This window comes from Euphorbia lathyris, chromosome 9 (genome assembly GCF_963576675.1).
Source record: "Euphorbia lathyris chromosome 9, ddEupLath1.1, whole genome shotgun sequence".
NCBI classification, from domain to species: domain Eukaryota; kingdom Viridiplantae; phylum Streptophyta; class Magnoliopsida; order Malpighiales; family Euphorbiaceae; genus Euphorbia; species Euphorbia lathyris.
The window spans coordinates 44,199,295-44,213,473 of record NC_088918.1 but is presented as its reverse complement, the minus strand read 5'-3'; the positions used below and the strand labels follow the sequence as shown (position 1 = coordinate 44,213,473).

The window sequence follows — 14,179 nt, the reverse complement described above, 5'->3', positions numbered from 1 at the left end:
GGTTCAGGTTAGGGTTTAACCTAGCTATAAATAGATAGCCAGGGAGCCTAAAACCCTAAGACAAGAAACATATAATAGAGACTCTCTCTCTCCCTCCTACGCACCCCCTCTCTCTCCCTTTGTCTTTGAGTTTCGTTCTTAGTTCGTGAATCAATGGTGATTACTCCTTTGGTGTGGTAACCTCATAGGTCGGTGATACGGAGCCAAGGTCAATTACTTCCGCTGCTATTCAACTGATCTGCGCTACAAGAGGTAAGTCTAAATCTGTTGATTTACTTATTGATTAGATCCAGGTTCATTACCCATCCCTTAGAGGTTAGAGAAATACATTAGGCTTCTCTATTGAAGTCTTCAAAAGACCTGAAATCTATTTCGGCCCGGCACGCCTATAACTAAATTAGAGTGGATTATTCAATTTTAGCTGAATAGAAACTCAATTCTAATTTAATTTCAATGTTCTCCTAAAATTAAAGGTGTAATCAAATCCTAATTTCATTAATATAATTATATACATATTAAATAATATCCAAATTAATATATATATGAAATTGAACCCATATTTTAACCATTAAAACATAATTCTATATTCAGGCAGTTATGTCCATATTTATATATCGATTGGGTTCAGATTGAATCTTGATTTAAATCCTATTGAAATCCTTACTCACCTGGGTCCATATACACTCATTCTCACATGGTGAAATATATATAATCATTATACGTATCTTAAGCTCTCCTGATTAGCCTAGTTATAAATAGTCTTTTTTTCAAAACGTACGATCATGTAGGTTTATCTAATATTGGCAGTTTTATCAAAATTGAATTTCGTCTCACAAATCATAGATGTGCTCTAGCAAACCATTATAACTACCCAACTTAGATAGTGATTCCCCATCCCTCGGATCCCCGCCCCATTGCCACCCTCACTTTTCACCTTCTCACACTTTTTTTCTAACCCCAACACACCATTTCAAGGTAATGAAATTGATGTGCTAAAGGAAGTGGATCTCTCAACAATCGAGGCATCCCCTACAACACACGGCCATAAAATCTGGCCTAAAAAAATAATATAACAAAGGCATGATAATGAATCTTCGACATAAAAGGAAGGGCGCATAACTAAAGCCCTAAAGAACTTTAACAAACCGAAAGGGGATGTGTAGTCATACCAAATAACTGAATGCGCCATATGGACCAATCACACGTTCAGGCTAAAAACAACGATTGGATGATAAACACTCGAATACGTGGACCAATGGATTAGGCACACTGATCTCCAAAAGCCATCATCCCAATTTGCACAGCTTACAATTAACTCAACCAAATCAAGGTGGTCTCGCTAGATGACATACTCCTCATACCATCCCCACACGTGTACAAAGCCTCGACTAGGGTATAAAAACCAGTATTCTCCAGAAATACCCCGAAAACCTTATAAATAAAAAATGAAGCTACGCAGTTAAGGTATCTCACCTCTAACTTAGACATGAGAGTGAGTTCGTCGAACTCTAACTCCAACCTTCTCTTATTGGAGGATACCTCAATCTTGAACCACCTTACATGAGATCCCTCTTAAGTTTTCAAATATCAGGCATTGGATAAGTAGAAGAGGAGGAGAAAAGGAAGGAAAGAATTATTTAGATAGGATTCTATTATTCCCTTATTAAACAATTCATGATCATGCTAATATGGGGTGCATAGCCCGTTAATCCTAAACGGTTTTTGTAGCCATATAAAGCCATGTAATAATGCTTACGACCAATAAGAAATATCAATTCAATTCAAGTATCAACTCTTTGAATTGTGTTCATGAATGTCATGGACAAGAACAATGACTGGCAATAAGTAGGAACGGATTCATCTTCTTGGTCTCTTCTGCAACTGTAATTAACGATGGGTATGGGGCCGTTTCCATTAGAAGGTCGCATGAATCTGATGCTGCATTTAGCAAAAATCCTCTTCTGCTACATATGATGATAATGATGTCATAGCTACCCTGAATGTTAGATGAGCCAACCCATTTAGTGATGATCAACCATTCTTTCTACGTTGAAGATGTGGCAGAACCCAGAGGATTTCTTCCATTTGATAGCTAACATGTTCATGTTCAATAAGCCTAAGAGCTCCTCCGGAATGATTTGGAATTCCTTTAATGAATGGGAACATGTTGCACTGCTCAAAATTTAATGCCATGAGCAGTTTGTTACACAAGGGTGGACCGACACTATGGCTTAGGGAGGCCTTAACCACCCAGCCAGCCCAAAAATATATTTTAGTACGGTGCTGAACCACAAAATTTAATAAGTGAAGTTGAAGTGTGAGATTATGTATTAAACCTTACTTCCTCTCTAATGCACTAATTTCTTTCGGTCACTGGCACTAGCCATCAGGTTAGGACAATTTCTTAAAATAAAGGACCGTGCCTAAAGCTAGAAAACAAGCACAATTCCAGCAAGAACACAATACCCGCAAAAACAAACTGAAAACACTAAAACTTGAACAAATTCTTGTGAACCTTCTGCACCAATCGACATGTCAACGAAACTCTATTATTTGACCGATGAATGATTTTGTACTCGCTATCTCCCTCTATTTCAACAGCTTTTTCTGATGCTAATGGTTGATCAAAATCATCATTAGCTCCTTCATCACCAACTGCCTGAAATATAGACAAACGTATGAATGCCTTGTGAGGAAGACTATTAAACTAAGTTATCCACCAAAATCATTATTATTACCTCATCGTATTTATGCACTTCACTGTCTTTTATACCATGCAAGTAATCTGGAAACCACAGAAAAATTATCTCGTTTTTTAGTGAAATCAATACATATACAAACAATACAAAACACCCACCTGAATAAGCATTATCCTTGAATATAAGTAGACTACGGGAATTCAGCAGGACAGAAAAAGGATGGTGGTTATCCATCCATTCATCCGTCTCAATATTTACTTCTATACCCGCAGCGCCAGATCCTTCACTCTCAACACTATTTCTCAATGCATCCATGCTGGTCCTTAACCTTGAATGGGGAATAAAATCCATAACAACAGGTGATCCAAGAGAGAGAATAGACACTACAGGAAAATAAGCAGGGCCATCCTGGTGCGGCTGTAACAAGCAAGGACATAAGAATAAAACAGAACCAGCCAAGGCTTTCACAACACAGGAGAAACTTCAATCCAAAATGCACAAGATTTCAGTACAACTACAAACCATTATTCCCTGGTGAGGAAGGTACTCATTGATGAGGACGTGGTTCATTGCTGCAGGGAAGAGTCCTGATTCTTCATATATTCTTTGGGTAATCTTTGTTAACCAAGGAGGCACTGTAATAGCAATCATCTAAGGAATTAATATGAAGATGACAATTTTCATACCTTCTACAATTTAAACCCCACATCTAGCAATCTCCATAATGCAATGACTCACCAAGGGATTTAGATGCAAAAATCTAACTGCTACCCGACAAGAGTAATAAAACTAAAACCTGATTAGTAGAAATATTCATGATCTTAAAGCCAATTAATGGTCAACGAAAGTGCCTAGCAGGAAGAGAAAAATATCAAAATGTTTTAAATATCCGTCATCACTGGAAACAGTAATATCAAAATATTTAAACAAACTCTAATATTTTAGATGTGCATAGGGTAGCAGCCTATGAAGCACTGACACGGGTGCGGGTGCGTGCAGCATACAGCATTTTAAAAAAAAAATATGAGACATGGGTGCGGCAGGACACGGCAATTTTATATATAATAAATTGATCATATATATTACATACAAAAATATATAAAAATCATAAATAACATTCAAAAGTTATGATAAATATCATTCATAAGTCATTACAAACCACAAAAAAACATCCATAATAACAACTCAGAAACCCACTGAGTCACACTAACTGAAATTAAAACAAAAACAACTCAGAAAAGAGGAGAACGAAACCCACTGAAATTGAAAGAGAAAATAACTCTGGAATTGAAAGAGAAAAGAAGAGAGGAAAGAAAATAATTGATTAAAGAAGAGAGCAACAAACTGATTACAGAAAAAAGAAAACAAGAAGAAAGTTAGTTTAAGTTTCTGTTTTTCTAATTTTTAATTTTATGTCTTTTAACTTTTATTTTGTTTTATTTGGGTTTGGTTGGGTTATCACAAAACTGATAGTAGTAGGTTTAGATCTGTTTTCTTTTTGTAAAAAGTGTCCCCGAAGTGTCCCCATTTAAAAAAAAAAAACAAACAAACAGGGGACACTTTTTTTCCATGTCCAGGTGCGTGTCTCACCGTCTCCCTGTGTCCGGAGTGTCCGACACGGATACTCCGACCTCCTGGAAGTGTTGGTGCTTCATAGGTAGCAGCCATATGCCAGGGGGTTGCAATCTTTTGTACTTCAAGAGCAACTTAAAGATTTCATTTTTTTAAGCGTGTGTAACTGTGATGGATGGAAAGTTTCTAATGTCTCCCATTGCCACAGTTCAACTTGCTCCTTCATTTCTTTATGAAGGTTTTATAACTAGTAATTAAGATTATTCAACAAGATCTCTAATTACTATAATTATATAGTCTCTATCCATATTCCTTGTAGGTTTCCTTTCCTACAGAGACAGGATGCACAATGACTTTCTTCTGTTGCCATATGTTTTTATTATTTACTACATCAATATGATAATAGCTAAACATTCATTAATTACTGTGTCTCTATTTTACCTTGATTGTGCCTATGCTTACAAACCAGGAAATATTCATCTACGAGACCCTATATTAACTTTGCATGCATTCAACTTGAACATGATCCACATAAGTAGCACATGGTCGGGGGTTGCTGAGCCAGTGACATTTTGCACCTCAAAGACCAATAGAAGTAAAAACTAAACTTAAAATAGAAAACTTCAAAATGAAACCAAACCACCATATTAGATCATCTAATGATTTATTAACTTCTAATATGTCAATCTACATTCTACAATTCCAGACAAGCCAAAAGTTATGCAACAACTTCAACTTTGGACCACGCACATATTTGGATTAAATGAACTTTGCGTGCAAATTTAACACATTGAAGCATTCTCTTGAACCAAAGCAAACAAAATCTGAACAAAACATTTTTTTTGGTAATAAGAACAAAACATTGAATGAACACATCTGAAAGAACAGAACATTTTCACGGGAGAGCTATAAGCAGATGGACCTGAATTCCTACTTACAATCTTGTGGTAGAAGACCTTTTTCATGGACCACACCACCTGCAGATGATCAAATGCCAGTTGAAGGAACAAAAAGAAAAAGTTAACAAAGACATGAAGTGAAGAAGGGAAGGATCTGCCCTTTCCCTCTATATATATTGTACAGGTATGTTGTGTAGCTATCAGATAGACCACTGCATACCCCAATTCTGAAGTCGCCTATTCTTCAAAGACTTCCACTTTGATAAAGGTGCTTCATAAATCTGTAACAAAGAACTACCCAGTTTAATGACAAAAAAGACAAAATGTTTATTTTTCTTGAAAGATGAGTAACCACCTTCTCCAGGAGATACTTTTCTTCATTCTCTGTGATAAAGTCAGGCTTGCATATCACAGTTGGTATGTTCCCTACTCGGAAGTTATTCAGATTTCCTTCCATTACCTGCCATAATCATTAATGCTATTTTCTTCTATAGAAAAACAGATTATGTCAAGAAGAATGAGAATGCACAAAATGGAAGCCAAAAAAAATGACAACTAAAAAACTAGATACATGTAAAACTGAAGTTAAATAAAAGGAAAGCAAACACACTCCAGTGTAAATTCACAAGCCCAAAACAGAGCTAAGGTGAGAATTTCATCACATGAAAGATTTGTTTCGGGGAAAATAAATAACAGACAGCACCGTTTTCACCTACATCAATCCTCTTCATCTGTGTGCTCAATATCATAGCAACGAGATTCATGACCAAATTATACTTGACCAAAAGCTTCAGTAAGAACATCTAATTATAAAATATAAAACTTATATCTAATACTGTGCAAAAAAAAAAAATTGAGCAGAACAACCATCAAATATGCAAACTTGATACAACTTTGGATTAAACTAAAAGGCACTAATTCTGCCCAGAATATCACAAAGCACATACAGCTGATTCTTACTAAAAAAAACATTTCATTGCTAATCCTGATTAGGGTTTGGGGGGAATGAATATGAAGATTATAGAAAAGGCCAGGCCATCAAAAGAGGCAATAACAACCGCAATGCCAAGAATCAACCGCTGTTCTTTTCCTTCTTGGATAGACCCGCCGTCGATATCGTCGCCGGGCCGCGCTCTACTGGCAATTCCTCAGCAGCAGCAACCTAACGTCATTTCATTTTGGGTAATTAATTTACTAGGCCCTATATTTTGACAAAACACACTGTTTAGTCCCTATATTTTCAACAGTCCCTATATTTTTAAGTCCCTAACCTTTTTCTCGATGAACTGTTTAGTCCCTGTCGTTAGACCCTCGTGAAGATTTTGTTAGTCAATTTGGATTTGCATTCTTCTTTTCCTTTATTTTCCTTTCCTTTAAACTCTAATACATCTGAAATCAACTTTGAGTGTTCTTCTTCTTGATTTTCTTCTTAATCGTTCAAATTCGTAAGCATTAAGTCTGTTCTTTTTCTTGTTTTCCATACAAATAGCTTCTTCTTCTAAATTGGATTTCCTCTTCTGTTCTTTTATGTTTTTAATACCTTTTATGGTTATTTTTGCTCTTTATAGTCGTTTTAATGTCTTTATGGTTTTTGTAAGGTTTTATTCTTTATGGTCTTTATTGTTGTACTTGCTTGTTCATCTATTAAAGATATGAGCGTTTTCATAAAAAAAAAAAAAAAAAAAAAAAAATTTGATTCCTGCATATTTTGCCCTCTTATTCATTTTCTACGCTCCATCATGTTATCCACCATGTTTATTGATGGAGTTTTTATGTTTTTTAACCTATTTTTTATATATAGCAAATAATATAACTAATTTTATTATAATATTTCCACGTTTACTTTGTTTTTATTTTTTGAATTTTATATTCCTATGTTTTAATGTAAGTTAATATCAGTAATATATTTTTTTTGAAAAATTAGTAATATATTTTTATACATTGGTTATTATATTATATTTATTTATATTTTAATTTAATTTATAAATATTTTTATAATTAATTTTGTAGGTTAGTTTATGGGTAATGGTTTTTATATTTTATTGATCTATTAAATTTTTGATTTTGTGAAAATTATGATTTCAATTTCGGAATTTGAACCAAACACTCTTAAAAGTGATAAGATTCTGATTCCACATTAAACCAAACAAAATAAATAAATAGCCATTCTGAATCTGGTTCCGTAACATTCCGATTTCGATTCCAATTTCAATTCCGAAGTTTGAACCAAACGCCCCCTAAATTCATTATGTTTCTTCCTAATTTGAAACAGATTACTTAGATATTTAATTTAATTAAATCTAATTAAACCTTAACATAATCAGATTAAAATATATAAAAATTATATGGAAAAGTACAAAAATAAACCTTGTGGTTACACATGTTTTCGATTGCAGCCTTGTGGTTTAAAAATTTACAAAATGGTACTTTGAAATTCATTCCTTAGCAAACACATACCAAATTGACTAACAGTGTTAAAAATAAAAGGGAAAAGAGTTAATTTGGTTCTTATATTTATTTATTTTATAAATTAACACCTTTTATTATCTAATTATTACAAACAAACCCCAAAATTAAAAATAAAAATCAAATACACTTTCTTCTCCATCTCTCTAATTTTTTTTTCTTTCTCTCTCTTCTCTCTCATCTTTGTTAATTTTTCTCCCTCTAAAATCAATTGAACATTTTTAAATTCATCAAATTGAACATTGAAATGAAAACATTACATTACTTGAGATTAATATTACCTAAATTTAAAACACCGACACATATAATACAGTAATTACTCATCATTAGGTCCACATACAGTCCAGCTCTGTCGTCATCCTTCCACCGCCATCGTCTGATCCGCCAATCCAATTCATGCCGCCAAAGTTGAACGGTTGAGCCGGAGCTGGAGCTGGAGCTGGTGCCGGGGCGGGAGTTTCGGATGAGGGGAAGAAGAAAGGCAACTGAAGATTCTCCATAGAGACATTAAGGTGGGGGAAGAAGACGAATTTATGCTTGTTTGGAAGCGTCCGAAGGGATTATCCAGCAGAGACAGAGGATGAGGAGGCGGCGGAGGAGGGAAATCAAAGGTGTTGTTGTTCTAGTTGGATGCAATGCAATGGTGGAGAAACAGGACGTTGAGCACCATATTTAAATTTTTAAATATTTTTACATAAAAATCTAGAATCCAACTCAAATTCAATACATAATTTGATGAATCAATTGACATGTTAATTACAAACAATGATTCAGAGAAGAATCAAATTGAACAATCCCAGAAAAAACTTGAGGAAGATTTCGACCTATTCACTTCTACTAAAGCTAATGATTTGGCGCAACCACTTGTGGAGGCGCTGATTCCGTTCAAAATTCATATAGTGGGTGATTATGTTACCTATGATATAAATCAAAGTTGATTTTGTATTTTTAGAAAAAAGAAGAAAAGTAAAAAAAATTAGAGAGAGATAGAGAAAAAGTGTATTTGATTTTTATTTTTAATTTTAGGGTTTGTTTGTGATAATTAAATAATAATAGGTGTTAATTTATAAAATAAATAAATACAAGGATCAAATTGACTCTTTTCCCTTTGACTTTTAACATCGATAGTCAATTTGGTATGTGTTTGCTAACGGAATGAACCTCAAGGTACCATTTTACAAACTTTTAAACCATATGGACGTTGTTCGAAAACAGGTGTAACTACAAGGTTTATTTTTATACTTTTCCCAAAATTATATATATATATATATATATTATATATTATATAGATTTTTTATTAAATATTAATCCAATTAATATGTTATATATTAATATAGTTTTTTTTAAGAAATATATCCATATAGTTAATATATATATATATATATATATATATATATGTATGGGAGAGATCAAGTGAGAACCCTCCCTTAGGTGAGAAACTACGTAGTTTTGAGTGTAAAAATTAATTAAAAAACACTAATGTTGCTGCTGAGGTTCGAACCCTAACCTCCTCACTTACACTCCACACTGCTTACCACTGAGCTATTTGTTTCTCTTGTATATTCTGCCGCGCGCTGATTAATATACCAATGCCCTTGTAGCTTCTATTGTTTAATATTTGATGCATGCACTTATTAATATTGATTAAATTCACATAATAATTATTAATAGAAAAAAACAAATGTGCATAATAATTAATTATTAATAGAAAAAAACCAAGAACATGCTCTAATTTCTTATTTATTTAATTCCTCTATATTTTTGTAATTTATGTTTTAAATTGTTAAGGACGATGTTCTAAATATTGTTACATATGTTCTAAACTTTATAATTTGTGTTCTAAAAATTAAGATAATGTTTTGAAAAAATAGTAAATATATGGGCCATTTTTTTTGTTAAAAAAAACTCACATTCTAAATAACATAACGTATGTTCTAAAAAACATAACATATGTTCTAAAGTTTATAGTTTGTGTCCCAAAAATTAAGTATAATTTTCTAAAAAAAACAGTAGATATCTGGATCGTTTTTTCACTTGTTCTATAATATAATTTATAACTCATGTTCGAAAAAACATAACACGTGTTCTAAAAAACATAACGTATGTTCTAAAAAATATGTCGTACGTTCTAACTTCATAGTTCGTGTTTTAAAAGTTAAAATATATGTTATAACGTATGTTTTAAAAAATATATAGTTTGTGTTCTAAAAATTAAGTATAATGTTCTAAAAAATATGTCGTACGTTCTAAACTTCATAGTTCGTGTTTTAAAAGTTAAAATATATGTTCTAACGTATGTTTTAAAAAATATATTTTCTTATATAACATAAATTACAAAAATATAAAGGAATTAAATAAATAATAAATTGGCTCATGTTTTTGGATTTTTTTCTATTAATAATTCATTATTATGGACATTTTCTTTCTATTAATAATTCATTATTATGCAAATTTTTTTTTTCTATTAATAATTTATTATTATGCAAATTTAATCAATATTAATAAGTGCATGCATCAAATATTAAACAATAGAAGCTACAAGGGCATTGGTATATTAAGCAGTGCACAACATAATACACAAGAAAAGCAAATGGCTTAGTAGTAAGGAGTGTTGAGTGTAAGTGAGGAGGCCAAGGTTTGAACCCCAGCAGCAACATCAGCGTTTTTTAATTAATTTTTACACTCAAAACTACGTAGTTTTGAGTGGTTCTCACCTAAGAAAGGGTTCTCACAAGAGCTCTCTCCTATATATATATATATAATTGTTATACAAATATATAATTATTATAAACTAATCGTCTGACAGCTGCTGGTCATGATGGGATGTTGGGCGTCTCGATCCTTGCTTCCCCTTCTGCTTATCTTTCTTCTCTTCTTTTTGAAGATAGGGTGGGGGTTAGTCTCCTTAGGCTAATCCCAGGCTAGTTTTTTGTTTTTTGTTTTTGCTTTTCCTTTCATTTCCTACCAAAAAAAAATACATCTGTATTTTATTCAATAAAGTATAATCTTTGATTTAATCGAATCCCACTGATTTGGGTTTTCTTCCGAGCATGACATTAATCCAATTAAATCACCATTTAGCACATACCTCATTACTATCAATACCTCCAGAATTTATATAACCATATACTTATTCTGAGCTTACTCTAACTTGATTTGGTCAAACTTTTTATGTGTATAATCCTGTAGGTTCATTCAGACCTGGTAGTGGGTTGAATTCATCCTTCTCCTCACAAATCATAAGTGAACTCTAACAAAATACTATGCTTACCAAACCAAATGAATATCACATACTAATGTAACTAGAACCTAATAGAAAACCTTATGTGTTCCTTTGCTAACGGATATTGATGTTTAGAATGAGTCACGGTCATGTCACCCTTTAATAAATCATTTCTTGATTCTATAGTAAACTGATAAGAGCTTCAAATGTGCATTAACCATACTGCCTCATTTGGGTACAATTGTAGACTTTTCAGCTTCACCAATCAAGTGGCCGATGATATCCTCTCTCACATTGGAGAGTATCAATCCCCTCACTACACACATGGTTCCTCAGCATGATTCAAAACATACCTTACTAACTCATACTTGGCACCCAGTTACAAACCTATTAAGCGATAATAAAAGTACATTGTTTCCCTTCTAGGTCCCATAGTGACTTTGGGTCTAAGACCATTATAAGGTTACATGAGACGACTATATGGTGTTCTCATAAGCGGATCGATCCGGTGCTTACTATTTTATAAGCCCATATGCAATTGGTCTGACATCTCATATCTGTGATTGGTGAAATACCATCACTACCAAGGCACATGCTAGTGTTTAGTTCATCAGTGTTCCCACGATAACAACAGACTAAAGATGTTTTAATATAGTATCTAATGCACTATAAGTTTCACTTGTCCGGGTCCTCGACCCTCCATACATATGTAGATCATTATATTAAGATACTCTATTAAGTAAATTTTGCACAAGATAAAATGAACTTAATATATCATTGCCTTTTATTAATAATAATCAATTTTACAACATCTAGGGACTAGGCATAGTTCTAATCCTCATAGATCTAATATAGCCGTCGTGATGAACTTGAGGTAACTGGTTGGTCAATGGATCTACGATGTTGTCCTCTCAAGCAACCCAAATAAGCTTCACATCTCTTCTATCAATAATCTCTCAAAAGAGATGGAACTTCTTGAGTACATGTTTGGTTCTCTAGTGTGATCGAGGCTCTTTGGCATGTGCGATAGCCCCCGTGTGGTCACAGAAGATGTCAATTGGATCTAGGATAGATGGAACAACTCCTAACTTAGTGACAAACTTCTTTTACCAAACTGCTTCCTTTGCTACATCTGATGTAGCAAGATACTCAGCCTCTATCGTAGAATTTGCAATGGTACTCTGCTTTGAGCTCTTCCAACTGATAACACATCCGTTCAATAAGAACATGCATCCAATCTACGATCTCCATTCAAGGGGTCAAACTAGAAGCTAGCATCATAGTATTCATATACATATAGGTCTTCCTGACCTACTGATAGGGGTCAAAAACCCCTATCTTTGGGTACGGTTTTAGGACGGTTTTTAGCGTTATTTAGTTAATAAGCGAGCAATTCTCGCATTTAAATGCTTTTGTGTGAGTTAGTTAGAAATTGGAAATGTTTTATTTACTTTTCGTTGTTTAGGCTCGTTTTATGATCAATTTAGGCAAATACGGCCAAAATGGCATGCATATTATAATTCCGTTATCTTTTGAAGCTAATTGATCCGTCAAAAGTCGCACCAAACGAAGCGTTTGCTCAAAATAAGCGATTGGCGGGTCAATTTAGCCTTTGGACTAATGCTATCTGGAGTTTTTGTGCATGCGCATGGATAAGTTCGGGCGAAAAACACACTTTTGGCATTCAGCGACCGCGCAGAGGCGTGCCGGGCAAGACTGTACGACGAACTGGCCTATTTAGGCCAGCTCGTCGAGCAGGCTGTGCCTTCTCGCCGAGCAGGCCCTCAAAGGCCTGCTCGGGCGAGCAGCGCGCCTGCTCGCCGAGCAGCTCGCCCTGCTTGGCGAGCAGACCTGCGGGAATTGGTCAAAAAGACCAATTCTGCTCGCACGACTCCACGACCGGCTCCACGACTTCCTACCTGCATAAGGACACGAAATAGGTCAAGAAAAGGGCCCGAACCGCATCTATAAATAGGATTTTTCCAATGTAAATTAAACATCTTTTATCTTTGTAATTTTCTTAGCTTTTCACCTTGAGAAATCCTCTCCACCTCCTCCATATCCTTCAAACCTCCATTGAAGACACCTCCGAAGCTCCGCTCACCGAGGATTGCTCAAGCTCCATCCTTAAGTCCTAGGAAGACGCCTGCATTGGTAGACAGGTTCCCTGAAAAGGATTTTTCTTCTTTTATATTCTGTCTAGCCTCTGATCCATGTTATGAATCCTAGGCTTATTGTATCTTCGTGACAATACTTTCATCTTTGATATATATTATAGTTTTGTTTATTCAATTGTTTTATTGCTTTAATCTTTGTCTTACGCTTTGTCTGATTGGTTTAACTCATTCGATAATCCCAAAATTAAGTTGGCACATATTGCGAGCTGAATCTGCCTAGTCAGTGCCTATAGGATTGACGACCCTATAGAAGATTAAGCCCAAATTGCTGAGCCTTAGAGCTAGTTTCGGCCTTATAAGGGAATCACGAACTAGGGACCTCAAGAGGATATGTAGGGTGTCACACCCGACCCTAGACGACCTCAATCGGCATCGGGCGTGAAATAGAAAGATCATAATCAACACTTAGGAGTCTCCAATTTATCTCAATATCATAATATCATATTATATTATAATTGAAATACCAAAGTTCTAACCATAATTCTAACAATAAGCAGCCAACGTCCAAACCCCACCTAAACGGTCGATAACCTTCTCTATATCCTGTACACTTTCTCACCTAAAAACATTAAAACATTTAAAAACGTGAGACAAAAATCTTAGTAAGAAACTATCAGCTATAAAAACCAACTTTACTTAATATAGCTACATATATACATTTATAAAGAGATTTAATCAAAACCTTATAAAATATACTCAAAACTTAAGTTCATAATATTATCAAAGTAGTAAACCAAAAACCAAAAATATATAATCTTGTATCCATTCTTGAGTTCAAAACCTTATAAAATATTGTAATCAAATAAGTGTTTTATCAAACCAACTCGTATTCAATCAAACGTAAAATATTATATCAAAATCAATCATAACCGAAAATGTAATCCAAATGAACTTAAAACATTGTATCCATCCTCGAGTTTCTCCCCTTAAGTATCAATCCATAACCACATATATAGTCGAGACGTCTCTTAACATTGCCTATCCCATATGGTCTTACCCAACACTTCGCTGCCATACCCAATAGGTCTTCAAACTGTGTACACAGGCCATGTCCTTCACTGAACATGGTCTTCAAATATAAAACCACCGATCCGGATAACTCTCGATGGATATAAAATCATAAAATAATAATGTGCTCAAATT

The 14,179-nt window shown here is 34.2% G+C and overlaps 1 protein-coding gene across 2 annotated transcripts; it reads right to left on the bottom strand.

Annotated features, from left to right (window-relative positions):
* Nucleotides 1–2,305: 2,305 nt before the first annotated feature.
* On the bottom strand, nt 2,306–6,338 carry LOC136207091 (alkylated DNA repair protein ALKBH6 homolog). Of its 2 annotated transcripts, none has more exons than XM_065998365.1 (8): nt 6,229–6,338; nt 5,526–5,630; nt 5,391–5,451; nt 5,210–5,248; nt 3,222–3,334; nt 2,858–3,116; nt 2,739–2,785; nt 2,306–2,659 (listed from the first exon to the last, which is right to left on the bottom strand). In XM_065998365.1, the coding sequence occupies exons 2-8, from the start codon at nt 5,625–5,627 to the stop codon at nt 2,489–2,491; spliced, it is 792 nt and encodes a 263-aa protein (XP_065854437.1). In that variant the 5' UTR covers nt 5,628–5,630; nt 6,229–6,338; the 3' UTR covers nt 2,306–2,488. The 2 variants fall into 2 exon arrangements, with proteins under 2 accessions (XP_065854437.1, XP_065854436.1); XM_065998364.1 differs by having other exon boundaries at nt 6,131–6,332.
* Between the last annotated feature and the right edge of the window lie 7,841 nt (nt 6,339–14,179).